The sequence below is a fragment of the Ptiloglossa arizonensis genome, chromosome 8 (assembly GCF_051014685.1).
Source record: "Ptiloglossa arizonensis isolate GNS036 chromosome 8, iyPtiAriz1_principal, whole genome shotgun sequence".
In the NCBI taxonomy this organism is placed as follows: Eukaryota; Metazoa; Arthropoda; class Insecta; order Hymenoptera; family Colletidae; genus Ptiloglossa; species Ptiloglossa arizonensis.
In genome coordinates, this window is record NC_135055.1 from 17845055 (window position 1) to 17865596 (window position 20542).

Genomic DNA, 20542 nt, shown 5'->3' on the forward strand with positions numbered 1-20542 from the left:
CTCGGCGTTAAAATTTCGGTCGTTACTCGATAAAATAAACAGTAGAAATAAATTAGAATATGATAATACCCGTATTCCATGTTGGACCAGTTTCGAGCGCTGCCGCGTTATCGTCGCGCGAATTCCACGAGATAACGTCACCGCATGGATTCAGCTTTGTTTATTTAGACCGGTGCTTTCCAAACTTTTTATAAGACTGGCTGAAAAAAATACCCGTTCGCGATAAGGGCTAGGTTTAAAACTATATACACAAATACTCTACTGCACTTGTTAAACTCGGTTAGTTAAGTTACAATCTCTTTTGCAACGAATTAAAAATTTCTGTAACATAATTGTTATTACAATTGTACATCAAGTACAACTCGATCCGTGTATTTAGAGATAGATTTAAGTTACGATCCCCTTTGAAACAAATTAAAAATGGTTTCGGTATAGTCGTTAAACTGGATCCGTGTATCCATTGATATATTTAAATAATACTCCCGTTTGTAACGAGTGAAAAATTTGTATTGCATCTCTCGTGAATTGTAAGACACTCCCCCTAGGGGTTGCAACCCTGACTTTGGAAGAGGAGGCACGCGCGAACGTTTTGGACCAGTTGTTCCGAACTTTGTTCCCTTGATTTCAGGTAAATGCATAGAAGCGTAAGGTGTCGTGGCTCGCGGGTGTAATTCGTGCGGTGGTGTCTGTGAAAAGGGCCAACGAGAGGCCGCAACGGTGGGTTTTCGAGATGAGCTATGAATTTGGGTTGCCTGGTAGCCACCGTCTTTGTGCTTCAGCTGCTCCAGCTGCCATCCCACGTCGCAGCGCTACCCTCTGTCGTCAAGATTGGTGAGTCGAACGAATGTGTGTACACGGGAGAAAGAAGGATCTTGAAGTAAATCGAGAAAAAACTTACTCGACAGTGTAAACATTGCCCTTACCCGTGCTACTATCTCCCCTTTCGCTTAGGACTGATTTGTCTTTCTCCCTACAATATATAGCTATAATAGCGTCACGATATAGGACGAGATCGGACAGGGGATTATTTCACATGGAAAAATAAGTCGAGAAAATGGAATGATATTCTTTCGGAATATTCTACGCGTACGGTTTAATTATTTCCAGGCTTGGACGTATACCAGTAAATAAAGAATGTCAGTGTAACGATAAGCATCGATACGTTCATCAACGGTTTCGCGTTTACGTTGTTCTACGCTCAAATAATCGAATTGTCGAAAGTCACGCCCGAGAGGAAATGTTTGCAACCGGCTGATTAACCGTAGAGATTCTACCCGCATACCGGATAGAATTTTCCAACTCGATTTTCACGAAAAGAGGACCCCGAACGAAAAAATGTTATTTTTTTTTCGACTTACTTTCTCGCGTGGAATAATCCCCTGCCCGGTTGTACCATCCGTCTGGCCTCACCCCGTATACAGGGGTTTTATCTCGACAGAGTGGAATATCTCTTGAACAACTGATGACAAATAATTTTTTTCAGAGTATATTTTTCGTATCTCCGATTCTTCGTGAAATATCTCTCGATGGTACAGAAACAACCTTGCGTGTGTTGTTTGGGATGGAAACGAGGTGAACAATTATTTATACCGTGTCCCTCTCCATATCGAATAATATTTTTAAAAACTTACTTCTATATTCCACCGTATCGAGATAAAACAACCAGTATACACTGCATAGACTCTGGAAAGGTTACCACTCCGTTTACGAGACAGAGCTTCGCTCCACGCGAAGAGTCGAGGGAGTGGGGGTAGTCGGCCGGTGGCCTTGAGCGGCCAATACATTCGACCGCTACCGATACACTTTCTCCGTGAAATTCTCACCTACCTCTTCGATCTCCGACCATCCTCCCCGCTCGATCTTCTTCGATTCGATTCATCCCCTCCCAAGAGACACGTTCCATTTACTTTTCTCCGTAAGTCGAGGTGTCGCGACATCGGTTAACTAACGTGTCGTTTAAATAAATAACCAGGGTGGGGCAGGGGTAGTTGTTTTCACAATTCTCCGGTAAAACTTCAGGAAACTTATATTGCGCGACAGGAAGTCGCGAGAGAACGTGACGATCTCGTCTCCAGGAGCGGGGTGTGCCTCCTTCTCGCTCGAAGTTCGAAACTTTGTCTTTTTCTTCCCTTTCGTTCGTCTCTCGAAAAGTTTCCCACGTCCGTGCACACTCCTCGAATTCAACTTTTCCCCAAATATCCCTAATTCCGCTCGAGCTCGTTATCACCGCTCCCGACGAGCTGTTCCGCGCGCGGAAGGTGTCCGAGTCGTTACCATAAAACGAGAAGGCGAAAAATAAAGCGCGACTGCGAGTAGTTAGTATTCCGACGATCACGAAGTTAAGACGTAATTCGATAAATTGAACTTCTTAATTCAATCCCACGAAGTTTCCAGCGGGACAGCTTTCTCGCTCCTTTGTGTAATTGTCGATTAATGGGCCCGTGACCGCGTTCTTCGTTGCGCAGCAGGCTGCAAACGCGTGCACTCGAAGTGCAAGTGCAAGTGCAATCAAAACTAAGCACGGAGCGGGGCAATTCGTCCGTATTTAGTTTCAAAATAACGATATTCCCTTGGGTAGACTTGGGAAGAATAATCGATGCCTCTCGGAGAAGGGCTAGCTTGAAATAATAATTTTATTAGCGCTGCGGAACATTTTTCACTCTCGCATTTATCTAGATTAGGCGCGCAATTTTACATTTTGCAACAGGAGTCGAGAGAATCGGTGAATTCGTAATAATAATTTTATTAGCCTTGCAGAACATTTTGAACCTTTAAACAAGGGTTTGGAAAATTAGAAATAAAATTATGAATAAATAATACTAAGAGTACAGGTAACACGGACGAAGAAACGGAGCAAGGTATTGGTTTCAGAATAATTAAATTCGTTTATTTGACTTTCTATGTGTTTTTTCATTTCAGAAAGTAATCTTTATTTTTCTTGGTATCTTTGCAACGTTAGATACTTTAATATTGTTCCAAATATTTTGATATCGTGCCTCGAAGGGGGGGACACGAATCCTTCCATCGATACATTCGCGTTCGTTAAATCGCACTCGCCCACTGTCCCCGCCATTTTATTTTCATTTCGTGCGACAAGAGTTCCCTCTTTTGCTAGAATTTCGATGTTTCGCAAACATGGAGTCGCGAACCGAGTAATGGGTTCGTGGTCGTGTTCTTCGTTGCGTATCGGAGTGTATCTTGATCACCGAGAGTACGCTTGCTATCAAACGCAAACAGTGGCGAGCATTTCAGCGCATCTGGTTTCAAAATAGTGATATTCGCGTATCCGAATAAACGATCGCGGTCCGATGGGTGGATTCATCGGTATTTGGTAAATATCGAATCACGAGCCGCTCGTATACCGTCCCCGTAAAAATAGGTTCTCGATCTTCGCTGGTCTACGAAAACGTTCGACAACGGATGGAAGTCGAGCTCACCGTAAAATCCAGCGGAGTTCGATATTTTCCACGTGACCAGCCAGATGACCCGTATGTTTCGCGAGCTGACATCGGCAAAAGTTTCACTAAAAATTCCAAGTTCGTGTCAGGGCAACCCTGGAATTCACTGCGAACCAACTTTCGACCATCATTTCTGAGAGAACGTCGAACACCTTGCACGCTCGATTCTCGTTCGGGATGTTATTGATGAAACATGGATTGCCACGCGCACGAACGATCCAGTCACGTACCGATCGAAAAACGATATTCGTCACGCTACTTAATGCTTTCTCTATGCACAACTCTTTGCACTCGATGCTCTTTCCCACGAGAAACACCCCCGGGGGAATTCTTCGTATCGTCGCACTTTTATTTCGATATTTCACGTACGTACGTTGACGTTTCACGAGGGTGTATTTAAATCCCAATTCAGACCCCATAGTTCTCCAAAAAAAAGTAGAAAATATAGAGTAAAGTAGAAAATTAGAGACTGAGAGATCCCTCTCGAATCCAAAGGGTGAACAGTGATAGCTCCTCCTTTTAAATAACAAATTTATTCTAGCTTCAAATCAGATGGAATCTTCTCATCGATTTTACTCTCTATTGTATTTTATTTTCTTGTTTTTTCGAAAATTATCAAATAAAATTATTTCTTAGTTATTCACACGCCCAGAGATTAATTAATATTCGAATTAGACAATTAAATGGCCGAGTTTGTAGAAATACAAGAAGTCCCCCGAAAGAAAACTTGTAAAATTTTCCTAAACGAGTTTCACAGGATTTTGATCGAGTTCTCCATCGATCGCATTATGCAAGCTGGTTAAAGATGCGAATCTCCGCGAGATCGTTCCAACGCACGTGGTTTTAAGCGCATCCAGGAATCCATATCACGGAACAGGTTGTCGATGCTCGGTTTCATTCCCGATTTCTCCGAGAGCATCGTTTTCGCAGTCGTTTCTTTCGGTGGTCGTGCAAGCTTTCAGCTGCCTTAGCAAATTGGCTGCAATTTGCATGACTCTGTTGCCACTCGAGTAACGTAACCTTTGAGAGGGTCGATACTTGCCGCAACAGCGTCGAAGTTCCTGTTAATGGACTGCCGTAAGTCATACGATAATGAACATTAGTTCCCGCATTTTGCCAGAAGCGAGTACCACGTTTCCGTTTCAATTAACTCTGTTAAATAGAATTAACGACCAGTCCCCCCCGGTTTCATCGAAACTAACATTCAACGTTTCGTAACCGATTCCACCGATACTTTTTCCAAGCTTCCAGGAACGTTCTTTCGAACAAATCATTCGAATAAATAAATCGAACAACAATTATTCTATATCGAATAATTACACTAGTCCTAACAATACGTGCAATGTCCGAGTTAAAAATTCACCTCGAAATACAAAAGATTCGATCTTTCGTTACCTACGATAGTAAGGGAATACTTATTACACAATATAGTAATTGAATTTACATGGAAGGGGACTGAAATACAAGTGATCGATGCGTTCTGTAAACAAAACTCTTACTGAATTCTTATCCACTTCTTCCAGACTGCTCGAATAATTCCATTCAGTGAGAATAATTTCGCAATTTTTTTCCCCCAATGTCAAATGCTTCGAGGCGTGAAATTTCGAATAGTTTCACAGGATTGATACAATCAATCGTAAGAGTATGAACAACAATCTCAAGAATAATTGAACTTTAACCGATCGAAGTATAAAGCAAAGATATTGAAGTCTGATTTATTTGAATCGAGTAATATTTCCAATGCTCACCGAGCAATGAATTGATTTTATTCCACGAAGAAACGCGCGCCTTTTTGTTCTTTTTTTTCTTTTACAAAGAATACCGGCTGATATTCACGGTGTGTAATTTTCGAACGCGACGAAATTAGATTCCCTTTCGTTTTCGAGCGTTTCTTTCGGAAAATGTTCGGCGGAAGCGACTTCACGCGAATACATTATCTCCGATGGGCCCGAGATATACACATTTCTCGGCAATGTTAGACAGTCTCGGTAACTTTCAACTATCTCGGAATGGTATTACCGGGCTCTGAGAACTTTTGCCAGGAGCGTAACTCATGATACATAAGACCGGGCTCTCTCTCCCCCACACTCCCCCCAAGTTCCACCCCCCGTTTCGCAGTTTCTCTTGGACGAAGCTCGTAGCGAATGAATAGTGAACAAGCACTCTCGTCCCTTCTCACTGAAAGATTTCGCTTTAAAGGAAAGAAAAACGGTCGGTGGATTTACGAAAGAATGGAAGCCGATGATTAAACGCCGTCTCGTATATTTCCCTCGACCGTTTCGTCTTTATTACAAAACGATGGACGATCCTCCGCGAACGAACACTGTCCAATCCGCGAGAGATCCGCGTCGTTCTTTCTTCTTTGTCTTTAATAGTTCGATCGACGGGGGTGAATTAAGCGAAACGTCTCGCTATTTGGCCAGACGAAAGGGCAGAGTTGGAACACTTCATCGTGAAACCCAAACTAGTTGCTCGACTTTGTTTGTCTTTCGAGTTTAAGCGAGTCTTCCGAGGAAGATTTCCTGAAAGCTTCGAGACAGCGAAGGCTACGAACGGCGCTCGAAAGGAACATCGTTTTTTTTTCTCGTTCTACGGTCGTTCGAAACGGTGTTGCTTCCTTTCGTTGCACGTATTTTTAAATTTAACCACTGTCAAGTACACGACACTGTTTACTTTTGAAAACGAGGAAATAGAACGAGCGTCACGCGAGCTTTTCATTCGAATCTTCCTTGGAAGACAATTAGAAAATTACACGACTTTCATTTTTTCGACTCGCGAGTTTTCGAGTTCCTAAAAACAACTATTTTTGAATATTCTTATGAAGGAAAAATAACACAGAATTGTACAACTTTGTTTCTTCAACTCGTGAGCTTCCTAAAAATAATACAACGTACAATTTTTACTTTGCGCGATTTCGTTCCGAAAATTATTCCAAAAAATCACGCGTCGACGATAGAGAATAATTGTTCGGGATTTTTTTATTCTCGGTACACTTTCCAGCGTCTCTGCTGTTTATTTTCTTTCGTAACGTGAAAATTGTCACACTGGGAGGCTATTTTTATTCGGCAGAGTTCTTTGTGGGAATCGTCGCGTATCTCGGGCTCTCTGAAAATGTATTAGCGCGTACAATCGAAGACTCTATTTACCATTGGACAAAACGAAGGACACGTCCTCGTGTATCGACAGGAATCGTTTCTCTCGCGTCTACCGAGTCTGAAATCGAGGTGAGGACACTTGGGGGGATCGCGTTTGTCAGTCGTCGGGAATCCCGCTGGAAATACACCGGCACTCTCTCGTCTCGCGCAGCTTTCATCCCTCCGTGGTTGACGAGTGACGAGCAAAGAGGGCGAATGAATGGACCAAGTTCGGCAACAAAGGAAAGTCGCGGTTAGCCCCCACTTACCCCCGACGCGTGTTCTCGAATCTTCAACGTTTCTCGTCCTTTATCGTTCTTGTTCTCGTGCACAGGGCCGTCGCCGCGAACTTCTCCATTGGCAGACGCCAATCCCCCCGAGCAAACTATTTTTCAAGAAACAAACTCGCAAATACATTTCCTACCTAACCGAAAGCAAACTATTGCGATCGGGGAAAATTACGGAGAACTTTCTCCACTTCTAGCGAAATCTTATTGTTCTCTTCCGTTGTCTATGTATTCTTTAACCGAAGAAATTTTCAAAAGGGTTTGAAATAAATTTCAAGAAGAATCACATTCAGCGTGAAAAAGTGCACCTCTCCTCTATCTTCTCTGCTAAAGAAAAAAATGAAATCTTATCGCGAGATTGAATCAGATATTTTTCGTCCGAACGTTAAGTATTCCGTGTTCCCCTCTGAAGGAAAAAATTCAATTTTATTTATTTCTCGTCGGGAGGTGTATTTTATGTAACTGTATTCCCCCACGATGGGAGAAAATATAGAGTGAAAATGCGAGTGGGTTATGTATTCCAGAAGAATTTTTATACGTGAATTCTTACTTGTGTTGGATTAAGATTCACGGTACGGTGAGAGGGTAATTCTTCGTATAGGAGTAAAGGAAAAGTGGGCAGTAAAATTTTGGATCCTCTATCGTGGCATCGGAAACCGTATGAAAATAACGGGGATAGGAAGGAAACGTGGAGACTCTATGTAAATAACAGGGAGTTCTCCGTCTTCTGGTCGACTTCCGGTCTCGCGTCGGTATCAGTCCGCTCGCTCGATGGGTTTCTGCTGTCTGTACCTAAGTGGAGAGTCGGTCCAGGGTAATTCAATGGGACGGTGAGGAAAGAGGGAAGCGACAGAATGACAGCACGGCCGAGGGATCGAAAGAGAGAGGGTGGTACCGGAAAAGAAGGCCAGAGAAGAGGGTGGTTACGACTCAATGGCGCCCGGAACATCGGTGTACCGCGAACTTTGTCGTGGTTCGTCGCTCGAAATTCTTGGCGCAATTCGTACACGAATTATATATTATTTCTCGATCGGTGAGAAATTTATCTATTCGTGTACTTCGACAGCACACGTTTCCTTTGGATTCGAAAGTTTTCAATTCGAAACAAAAGATTCAAAAGTACGTGTACGCGAATTTGTTATATTTATTTTCAAAGAGGGTGGAGATCGTTCGTAATTTCCAAGGGAAATTTAATTTTCACTGTTATTCTTACGAGAGATAATTCGGTTCAAAGTATTAGTAATTTTATACACGTAGCGAAACGAGAAGCATCGTTATTTTATTTTTTACCTTTTCAACCCTTGCACGGGGCGGTGAAGTTTCGTTTCGAGGGTAGCTTCTCCCGGAAGCTTTCTCGTTTAACCTACGATTTAAATTTCGATAAAGCGTGTTGTAATAAACGGCAAGTTTCGACACAACTCTCACAGTCCTCGCTAAAATTTCTCTTCCGAGACATTGTGCAAGTGTTCTTTCCCAATATTTTTAAGAAAATGTATCTAAACGTATCAACGCGGCCAAAACTCACCCACGGTTCTTATAATATATTCGACTCGATTTTCTTACCGCGAGCCTCACGCGATATTCTAGACGAAGGGGTGAACCGATACTAATCATTTTTCGCACACCTCTTCTCTCCTTCTCGACTCAAGCTTCCGTAAATAATTCAAAAAAAATCCATAGAAAATCGAGCCTCTCAATTTTCAACACATCGAGCGGCAAACAATTACAATGAACAAGAACCTTGCCGGTCCATTGAGCCCGCGAGTTTGAATATCGTCCAAGTCCGAAAGCTATGAAGTTCGTAAAATTCAAGTGCTTCGTGGACCAAATGGCCCGTGAAGTTGAAAGACCGAGAAGTTTCGGTGCGTTTGAAGTTCGATTACTTTTGTAGAAATGTTAACATAATTCTGGCCCCTTGTTTACGAGCCACGAACCACCTCGAGCGTTATCCGGGCCCGGTCTCTTCGACGAACTCGCGAGCATTTCGATCGTTTCTGCGTATCCACGAGGACGATATATTACCGGAGAGGGTCGATAGATTATCGTACACTCGATCCAAAACAGAAGAATGCTTTTAGTAATTCGTCGACAGTTCGACGAACGGGGCCAATCCTTCCCGTATGCGCTCCTCCACGGGAATTCCTTCTGTCTACGCGACTGGGAACACTCAATTCCATTCCGTCGTTCCTCTTCTTCCATGGTCGTTTCCAGCTTCGTAAAACTTTCGGATCGAAGCGTTCGACCGAAACAACCCCACGACTGGCTACGAACTTTCCGGACACTTATAAGGAGGTAGTTCCTTGTCCCCTGTCCCAGTTCCCTCCCCTTCCACGGTATTATTTTCATCCCCGTGAATAATGGCCGATATTTATTTGCACTCCACTTCTCCGCTACCATTTGACTTTGCGGAGACTCCTCGAAAGTCGGCTCGATTAATTTCCGCTATTACGTTCCGTGGAAAGCTTACTCGGAAACTCGAGGTTCGGGCCATCGAGAACTCGGAGAAGATGCTTCCCGAGGAAATTATCTTCGTTTTCTCTCCCCCACTTTCGTCCCCGTTGCTGTTCCCTGGCGACGCTTCGAACTTTATTATCGTTTTCACAGGAGCCACAACGAACCAGCTATTTACCTTTCCACGTTCGTTCACTCGTTTGTAAATAACTCGTCAAATGACTCGCGCGGTTCGATAACTCGAGTTTTCCCGCGTCGTTTGACTTCTTTTTCCATCCACCACCCCCCACACCCCTTCTCTCGTTTCTTCTCCGTAGGGAGAAACGTTTCTCACGGAACGACGAGAGTACGCGAACCCCGCCGCGATGGGTTTGCAAACATTACGCGGTCCCGTGCAAATATTTGTCCAAGCCACCGAGCGCTCAACCCTTGTAAATTATACGCGGGAATGTTGATGTGTTTATGAGCGGATCTTACGGAGGGTGACCAAACTGGATGATTCATTGCGCGATCGACGAAGAGAGAAGTCAATTTGAAGCGAGCTTGACAATTTTTCTTCTTTTCGGAATTAGGTGAGCGAGATGGTTTTGGAATCATTTTTCTGAATGGGAGTAAGAAACTTGCAATACATTTTAAACACACTGGGGTATTTATAATCGGTGTAATTTATTTCGAGGGTGACCAAACTGGATGATTCATTTTGCGATTAACGAAGAGAGAAGTCAATTTGAAGCGAGCTTGACAATTTTTCTTTTTTTCGGAATTAACCGAACGAGATGGTTTTGGAATCATTTTTCTGAATGGGAGTAAGAAACTTGGAATTCATTTTAAACACACTGGGGTATTTAGAATCGGTGTAATTTATTTCGTAACCGTTACTCGAAAGCCAAACGAACTCGCTTCTACGATGTTCCTAATTTTTCGAAACATGTTCTGGTTAGAATAATTCTCCGTAAGTAAAGAAGTCGGCGAGTCTTTCGGAATCGTTCGAATTAACTTCCAGCCCTTAATTCTTCGGTTTGAAATATTTAAGATCGATTTCCCTTCGTTCCCAACTTACCAGAACTCGATCAATAATTCTCCGAGTCCCGAAAGTTCCACGAGAACTGAATTCTCCGAGCACGGTATCGAATTTTCAAATTGCGGGAATAATGAAAAATGCATCGCTCTTTGGACGAAGTGCACATGGCTGGCTACGATAAAAAAGTGCAATTGATCGCGTTGACATCGATTCGCCTCTCGTTCGAAATTTCCCGCGTCTCTGTTTACCCAATTTCGCGATCGAGGGGTTCTCTCGAGGATAGCGAGTCGACTCGCCCTATTATGCACCGAATGCAAGGTAAAGATGCAACGTCTCGTGGAAGCCGTGGCGTCGAAGATCGCGAAGCGGTGGCGAGTGACGATTTTTACGCGAGAACGAGCCGACGAACTTTCACGCAAGTTTTTTTCTACCCCGAAGAGCGACACAATACCCCGTCGAGCTCGGTCGATTGCGTTCTGTTCCGTTCCGTGGATGGTCGTCGTTCCGTGAGCAGAGAATCAGGGTACGTGGAAGACCGCGATGAAAGACGCCGGGAAAGAAAACGGTTACGCTCGGAAAGCAGAAGACGAGGTAAACCGAGTGGAAGGACGGTTTTGCACGTAAGTGGGTTACCGGCTAGTTTCGACCGAGTTGCGGGAGAATTTTTGAAATTGTTCCAGTCGTCCCTGTCACCGACGAGCCTCGACGGATATATCCAGAAAGCGACGAGATCCGAAAGGAAATCAGAGATTTTACGAATTCGAACCTGGATCGATGGGCGGTAGTTGGAACGGTTGTTTGGGAGAAAGTGTGACAGAAGCAACGATTAGGGTGGTGTAGCTTGTGACCAGGAGTGCGTATAGAATTAATAATTATATTGGTGCGCATTTGTGAGAAGTTATAGGAAACTAGGTGTTTTCTGAAATAATAATTGGAGAGGCTTAGAAAAGATTACAAGAGACTTGGTACCGAAGTAATAATTAAAACAGCGTACGCTTGGAAGAAATTATAACAGACTAGGTACGTACTGAAGTAATAATCAGAATAGTGTAACTTACTCGTGAAAAATTATAGCGAACTGGGTATCTATAAAAATAATAATTAATGCCTGTACGAATTAAAGCACACCAAGTGCGTAAACTTATAATTAGAATATTAACCTGCTTGTGAAAAATTGTGAGAGACTCGGTGTCTGTCGAAAGAATAGTAGTCGGTTTGCTTGGAATTCCGACAGACCAGGTACCTAGGAAAATAATGGAACGGTAGCTTGCTCGTAAAAAATAGCGGCGAACGTGTGCATCGAGAAGAAAATAAATCTCCGTTCGTTGGAAAATATTCGAGGCCGAGATTTCGAGGGACGGTGTACGCGGGGGTGAACAAATTTCCTTTTCAAAGTGTTTCGCACCGTTATATTCGAAACGCGAGTTTAACGACTGTTCGCGACGAGGCCGAGGGTTCTGTTTGTCAGACCGATGGGGTGGAGGGACTTCCTTGCTTTCTTACTCGGTGTCGGATTACTCCAGTGTGAAACTCAAGCATGGAATCTAGAGAGAATCATTGACCTCCTGTCAGCTTGAAATCGCAGGGGAGGGATGATGGATTATTACCATTAGTTTCGCAAATCATGCCGAAGAAGCCAGATGGTGATTGCGATGGGCTGTCATGTTACGGCCTCGACCTCTCTTCCACGCGTCAATTCCTTCCCCTAATGTCTGACAATAACTGTAGGGGAGGCTCGTATAATTTCGCGATACTATGAAACTTCCTTCTTTTTACGTGGAAGCGTTCGAATAAATATCAAACTAAAATACTAAAATATCAAACTAAAATCTCCACGAGGTAAAGTAACGTTTAGAAATTTTTACATTAAAATTCTTCCGGGACCAATTAAGAAATTCTAAGGGTTCGGAACATTTTAACGCAAGGGAGATCCACCCAGTTGAACATTTGTCACGTTGGTCTCTAAATTTCAAGGGTTTGGAAAATTTAAACGCAAGGTAGATCCACCGAATTGTACACTTGTCGCTAAATTTTTAGACGATTAAAAATTCTTCCGGGTATAATATCGAGGAATGTAAAGGGTTTGGAAAGTTTTTGCACGCGACGTGAAAATATTCTATTCGTCGATATGTCTCTGACGAGCTAGGAAATTTTCTCGCGTTCTCGACGACACGACGAAAAAAATTGAGTGCACACGCTGTGTAATTTGGTAGCAGACGTACCGACTCGGGGACAATCGGTGTTGGTACCGAAAGCTTGGATTTCCACGTAACGCGACCGGAATTCCAAGCAACGTCGATGCTTCGCTCAACACTCGGTTCCAGGAAATTAACAGAATTACCGCAACCTAACTCGATTGCTTCTCGGAGAGTTCTCTACTCGCCAAAGATGAAAACCCAGAAATGACTTCCAGACACGAGAATCGATCTCTACCGCAGTGTGTTTCATTAGCGGCGATATCTACGTTAACGTAAGTATTTAACGAATACCTCGACGCACGCTCGAAGGTACTTCAATTCGATTTACCGAATAATCTAGGAGGAAATTTGTTTAATCTTGCACGAAATAAAAGGAGATTACGATTCAAAGTTAGAATTAACAATAAAGTTAGAAATAATTACGTAGGTGTTCTTCTTAAAATTAAGTACATATTACAACTATATTGGAAGAAAATATTGGATAATATTGGAATAGAAAAGAAAAATATTTGTTTAGAAAATACTACATTTTTATAATCGATTTTCATTTTCCAATGTGGAGCATGGTGGTCAATTATCAATTCGAGAAGTAACCAAGATTCTTCGTGCAACGTAAAATTTGCAACAATTATTGCATTTCTGTCTTTCATAGCTCCGGATTAATTTCTTCGCGACACGTTCAATTTTCTAGCGTCCATAGAAGCTCTCTCGTTCGCGAAATACTCGCAACAATCAAACGGGAACCCGTGAAGGCAAACGTGGCGCAAAATTCAATCCACGGCGCCATCATCTCGTGGGCTTTTAAGTGCTTGTTGCGTTTCGCTGGTGAAACCTGGTCCTTTCAACCGGCTTCCCTTGTCTTCGAAAACAACCATCTCTCTGCGCCGAAATGAATTCAGTCCCGGAATTATAGCACTCGTTCGAATAAAGGGAGAATTTTCCACTGAATTCCAAGGACAAAGAACGCTCGTCCGAGGCTATACTTTTATCTTTTCTAAGGCTTCGGGTTAGCGAACGTATAAGAATATTCTTGTCGGGGGAATAACAAAAATAATTCTTTGGATATTCAATATCGTGACAATAATACCGGAAATTTTACTCCGATTTAAAACGTTCTCGACCATTGTTCTTCTTTTCCTTTTTTTTTTTGGACACGATACTTTTTCGTCCCTCGCTGAAAATGAGCCAGAAATTGAGGTCGAGAAGGTTCCCAATTGGACGGAATTTAAAAGGAATATTCAATTTTAATAATTTATATCGTAACGCACCGAAACGTGACAAAATCGTAGTCGATTCGTTCGAACACTCGCAGCTTCGATAAAATACGAAAAACAATTTCAGCTTATCGCTCGATCCTTCTTTTCTTTTTACGCGTAGCTGAATCCTCTTCTCTTTACAACGATACTTTCCGAGATATAGCTATGACGTACCAGGCCAGACGGCTAAATATGTTTGCCAGGCTTATCAACGCCCCTAATTCACTTCAGCTTGACGTGTTATTCAACCTGACCCTGTGTCTCTCCGCCCTCTGAGTCACCTCGTCGGATTTCTGACGCTGTCCCTTTGATAGACGCCGCAGGACCAACGTTCCGAGTGTACAAAGCTCGCTAATATGTTCGTCGAGCTCAGAATGCTAATTAGAAAAAGAACGTTAACTGTCTTCCGTGAAGAAAGGACCGCGACACGGAAACGCGTTGACGGTTGTTTTCGCGGTGCTTCTCGCGGTGAATGTTAATTCAACGCTCGTAAAACTTACTCAAACTGGAACAATAAAATACAAGACATCGTACGTTCTCCGATTAAAATGTACAAAACTTGGATAAACGATCGATCGAGTTCTCTGGGAATTTTAATTCGAAATTTTACTCGTAATTTATTCAAATTCATCGCGTTTTGATGTTTACGATGGTTGTACCACCGAAGAGAATTAAATTTCTTATTTCACAAAATGTCCAATCGGTTCGGAGGAAAAATTGTTCTTTTACTCGAAAAGTTAGTATATTTATGCAGCAACAGGTGTAGATCGACGATGAATTTTGTTACGATTGTTAAGTTTCCTTTTTTTTTTTTTCGTTTTCTTAACGTGTTTCAAAATTGCGATATTTTTAACGTCGGATTTGTGTGTTCCTTCACGAGGAATTCAGTTATCAGAGCCAAGAAATTCCTCCGGGGAATAAACGGCCACCAATAGAGAGAAAATTAGGGTTCCTTAACTCATTCCAATCTTTTAAAATATGCGCGGCGTTATCCACAAATCCTGTCGTAAAGTTCCTCCATTGCGCGCACGATTTCTTTAATGGCCCCCCACCCCCGGGTCGCGGGAAATATTTATCTGGGAAATATGTTGTGGGGCTTTAATATTTAATGCAAACGACGGAAACACGTACGGAACGATTCCGACGCCCGTTACTTTATGGTTCGTGCTGTATCTTTGCTTTCGCGTTTTTCTTTTTTTTTGCGCCATTATCTTTATCTTCGGAATTTTATAGCCAGTGTTCACCCTCCTCGCGGGACATCGGGAACGTAAATAAAATCGTCGCGTGCCAAAAATCTCGGCAAAATTTCGATAACGTACAATGTCGTGGAAACTTTCGAGACACTTGACGGGAGTTAGTTAAACAAATTTCGTTCGATCGATTTTCGATAGTGTTTCCGATAGGCTTAAATTGATCGTTCATCAGGTGGTGGAGAGAACGTTAAACATTAGGACGAGTGGCTATGTTAGTTCTTTCGGCCTGTTGGTGCTTCCAGTCACGCGTGACATCACGGTGACATTACGCGAGTTTAATTGGCCACTCAAGGTCGCTTTCCCGATCGTGAACGATGTCACAAATTACCATCTCTGTTACGGTATTGTTACGTATCTCCATATTTCAGATCGATGGATGGATATTTATCGGTCTACGATAATGATAAACCTTAAGTGCATAAAGAAATATCTGTTTGAAATACAATGGTTATACAATACAAGTTTCAGGAACTTCGTGTAAAATGGTAGTTAATAAATGGTAATATTAATTTAGATATTTTCTAGATGATAAATATCACTCTGAATACATTCTAGATAATCAATATGCTTCTGAATATTTCTTACATAATATTCTTCTAAATATTTTACAAATAATTAATATGTATTATTCCAAATATTTTATAGATAATATATACATTCTAAATATTTCATAGACGATCTATAGTGTATATTATAGATAGTGAATGAAAATATTCAAAATATTTACTACTCCAAATATTTCGTTTTTTACGAAAGATATATCGAAAGTCAGGTGTTGGTTTGTCTCGAAAGGTGGGGGAAAACTCGAGCACAGCTACGACAAAAACCTTGCACCTTGCTTCGTCCAAACGACGCGTTGTTTGCATCTAGCCATAATCTCACTCGAGGGTGCATTTAGAACGTCATTCTTGGCATTCGTACGAATCTTTGCCCTCGTGAAAAGGACCCGTTCGATCGTCCACTTTAGTGTCTCGCGCATGCAGAATTCTAAAATGCAGTTCGGAGAGCTGCGTTGCTCCAGAATCGATTGTGTCAAGGATTTGGGCTCCTCGAGCCTCCAGCGTGCCCTGTACGCTTCGTACGGGTTCGATTGGAAGGAACCCGAACCCGAAAGATCGAGACCACCTTTTCTCGAGAAAGAACTCGAGGCACGGACCGTCTCGTCGCAAGAAACGTCACTTTGCTCGTCGAATAAGCCACAGGGACTTCGTTCGAGGTCCCCCCCTTGACCTCCATCTTCTTTTCTTTCACCCCTCTTCTCATATTTTCTCGCCTACTGTACTACCACCCTTTCCCTAATTTTTCTCTTCTACTATACAGTTACCCAATTCTTGTTCTTATACAGTTATCTAGTTTCTGTTCCTCTATTATACACTTGTCTAATTTTTGTTCTTATACAGTTACCCAATTCTTGTTCTTATACAGTTATCTAGTCTCTGTTCTTCTATTATACAGTTACCTAATTTTTGTTCTTATACAGTTACCTAATTTTCGTTCTTCCATTACACAGTTACCCAATATTCGTTCTTTCATTGTACAGTTACCTAACATTTTTCCTCAATTAAAGAAACACCTAATTCTTTTGCCTTACATTATACAAGTACCTAATTTTTTATCTCACATCGTACAATTACCCATTTCCTACTTCATTTCTTCCGTTGTGTACTTACTCCTATCCTAATTCTTTTTTTTTTCTTCGATGTCGTTCGTAACGACGTTCCATTTCGCGCAAATACGAGAACAGGTGAAACAGTTATCCAGAGGGCCGAAGTCGATTCTCCAGGACCATTAGCCACTTCTCCAGGAGCGGTGCATCAAACACGCGTGGCTTATCGGCGCGTTAACGACGATAACAACGGAACAGGCTGTACACGCGACCCATCGTTGGCTGGATCGATTTATCTCGAACGCGACGCGGCGAATACCGATGGCCCCGTTAATCCTGTGGCAGATAAGAGCATTATCGGGGATTCGTGAAGGATTACGCGGCCAAGGCCCGCGAAGTCTTTTTCTTCGAGCGGAGATGAAAAGTTCGACAACGTACTCGGCCTGTTCGATCGTTCGAACACGAACAACACGGATTTTAACAACGTTGAACGATTTTTCACGTAACGATCGAACCTCTCCGGAATACCTCCCCTCGTCGATTCTTCGGCCACCGTGTTCCTCAATTTCTCAAGATCCTTGGAGCAATTTCGTGTCCTCTCGCCTCGAGCTCGTCCTTGGAATCACTGGTAATTGGTCATGAGGACTGGTTCGTTTTTAATTACATTTGGATATTTTCAACTTTTCAATTTACCTAAACTTAAAGGTCCAAAAACTTGGCTCGCGATTTCTTTCCCTTATTATATTGGTCAGATTTCTTTGAGTGCTGACGCGCCACGCTGGAATCTCAATTTCGATTTAGGATGCGTTTCACAGTGATCGTTGAAACTCGCGATAACCAGTCGAGTTTACAATTTTAAAGGAGAAGATTAGAAAAGTATAGTCGGGAAAGTAAAGAATCTAGGTCCAACTACAGCTCTCAAACGATAGAAGGTAGAGCCAACCGTTATTAGAGAACATTTTTTTTTAAGAAAACTGGTAGATTTCTTTATTTTTCTGTGGAAAAGCATTGAGGCACTTGGGTCGAAAATTCATTGTCCCTACAAGCTACTCTAAGCTCTGAGGTATAAGATATAATCTCAATTTCCTAGGTACTTACCGATGACATTAATAGTGATCGCTGAAAATAATAGAACACTGGTACTGTACAGTCTGATACTTTAGCCATCTGTCCTTCCAAACCGTAAATTTATTCTACTAGATTTTAATTTATAATTGACTACGACGAGTCTGTTACTGTACAGTCTGATACTTCAGCCATCTGTCCTTACAGTTTAAGTTTATTTTACTCGATTTCAATTTACAATTGACTACGACGAGTACACAACTGTCACTCGAGTCTACGGTTACAAATAACACTAAAACCTAACAACGAAAGAAGAACCATAAATAATCCCAAAATGGTCCCTACGTAACCTTCGATACTTGACCTCCCCTGTCCTTGCAAGCTATTCTCAGCGCGAGCTGGTCACTACATGGGATATTTTCGTTAGAATCGACACGGCCACCGATCCTCGTATAGTTCTGGTCACCGAGTTATCCCGAATCGGAAGAATTCTCAGCTGCGTATACGAGACGAGAGTCGAGAGAGCGCTTGCGTAACGAAACGGTCGAAACCTCTTGGACAGTGGCAAAGCCGCATTGTTCCACGAAGCACGGTTACGACAACACGGCGTTTATAGGGTTATGCTTCATCCTGTTTAACTTCCGTTCGTTCGTTTGTTTCCGTGGTGCGGGCATCGTCGACGACCGTGAAGGGGTATAGGTAGCTGGGGTTTTAACGTCCACCGCGAAAAACGCAGCGAAAGAGCACCACCAAAGGGGCGGTAGGAACAGAACCGACAGAGATGGAGTTCTCGGTTCGCCGAGGAAGCTTTTCTCCAACCCCTGCTCGTCCAGCCTGACAAAAGGGGTGATGGAGCGTCGGCGGGGACGTAATGAGAGCCATACACGAGAGCCATAATGCGATTACCTCTCGAGGGCTTCAGCCAACTACCCCTGAACTCGTCGGATTTCCAGCTATTGCTCTGTTCCAGCTAAACATCCTCCCAGCGATTGGCACCGTCGAGAGTCCACGATCCAACGGACCACCCCGATCTCTTCTGTTCCCTTTCAAAGTAATTCTCCCCTGTGCTCGAATACCTTGGTACCTTTTTCGCGGACGCCCTTAACGAACGACCACCACCGAACGGAAGAACGTATTTGTCGATGGTGGTTTGTCCGTTATCTCGTATCTCGTCCTTATCTCTTTACGTTTCACCGGCTCGCAGAGAGCCGCAGAAGCGATACGAAACAGGGACCCGTAAATGCGGTTAGAGTGGAAGTTAGTTATTTATTGACAAACGGGGGGATCTAATTGGATTTCTATTTAACTGTTGCGGTCGGAAGAATCGATAGAAGCATTAGAGGAATACTCCCGCGGAATTGCAGCATTGGCGAGAGACTATTCATCAATTAATTCGTACGGTAGTGTGTCGCGCGTATGCCCGGGTGGTTAATGAAAATTCCATCGGGTGGGCTCCATTGCCACGCAGTGTCGCCGCACGCGGAAAATTCACGTGACTGTATCACGCGAATGTCCAATGGATGCGTGTGTACGCTACGCGTGGCCGATAAGTTAATCTATTACCTCGATAGGGTAACGAAGACGTTGCTTCGTTCATCGATTCGCTCCTGGTATTTCGAAATAATCGTTTATGGGGTTTCTCTTCGGTACGGAGACTTCGAAATTGGACGATGTTTCGGAATTATTTTTCGAGGATTTTTGTTTTTTTTTTGTTTTTGAGAAGATGAGGGAATTTTTTCAACGGCAAATTTCTGATTTCTGTATCGAGATTGTACGATGAATTGTTACACACTCGGAGACAAAATTTGAATCGAAAGTCAAAAAATGAAGTCGGTGGAAATTATGAAAGGTCTCGTAAAATGTACATCGACTCGAAGCAATGAAATAGAATTTTTCATCTTGTCGAAAGACGAGGGTAGTAAAGTTAAAAACGTGGAGTAAAGTCAAGTGTGTAAATAAAGTTGTAAAATGATAAGAGGGGTGTACGGTTAAGGCGACCATCGAGCAGCCAGCTATCGTTTCACTTTTCCATTTTATCTCTCGATCTAACTTATATTAATTCGCTATCGACTGCAAATACTCAGGTTCGTATTTGCCCTTTGAGAACAAATTCTTCTTGCGCTATCGCCGTTACGATATTTCTCTCGTCTGAAGCGCCAGTATTGAAAAAATATTCAATAATTCGGTTCACTTTGATACAAGTATGAAAACGACTGAGAAGGTTTGTACCTAATGTGTACAATGTAATGCAGAAACTTTTATGCATTTTTTTTTTACCTAAAATTCTATCTGTGCCAAAAAAATGAATTTCCATAAAAGAAATATGTAATTTCTCAACGCATATGCACCATTGCATTCATAAAAAAAATACTCCCACAAATATGGCACCCTTCGAATCATAAATAAACACCACGCTAATCTTTTACTACTAAATACTTTTTCCCACAAAATTCACTCTGTTGAGTGACCAATGCACTTATAAAACAAAAACACTCCCACAAATATGGCACCCTTCGAATCATAAATAAACACCACGCTAATCTTTTACTACTAAATACTTTTTCCCATAAAATTCACTCTGTTGAGTGACCAATGCACTTACAAAAAAAAAAAAAAAAACACTCCCACAAATATACCCTTCGAACAATCGGTACATTCTTCTTCAATCGCGTCAATAATCAACATTTAACCCCTAAACAGTGAAACGAATCACCCTGCACACCCCATCGTCTCGAAATACTTTCCACGGTGACTGTACGTCCCAAAACGCGATCAATCACGGCTCCTTAAACATTTTCGTCCGTCGATGAAGA

The 20542-nt window shown here is 42.5% G+C and overlaps 1 protein-coding gene across 3 annotated transcripts in view; it reads left to right on the forward strand.

Annotated features, from left to right (window-relative positions):
- Positions 1-20542, forward strand: part of LOC143150471 (glutamate receptor ionotropic, kainate 2) — a 181933-nt gene that overhangs the window by 8838 nt on the left and 152553 nt on the right. For all 3 annotated transcript variants that reach the window (XM_076318749.1, XM_076318751.1, XM_076318750.1), the window contains exon 2: positions 629-831. In XM_076318749.1, the coding sequence (XP_076174864.1) occupies positions 738-831 (94 nt within the window). In that variant the 5' untranslated portion in view covers positions 629-737. The remainder of the gene's footprint in view (positions 1-628; positions 832-20542) is intronic.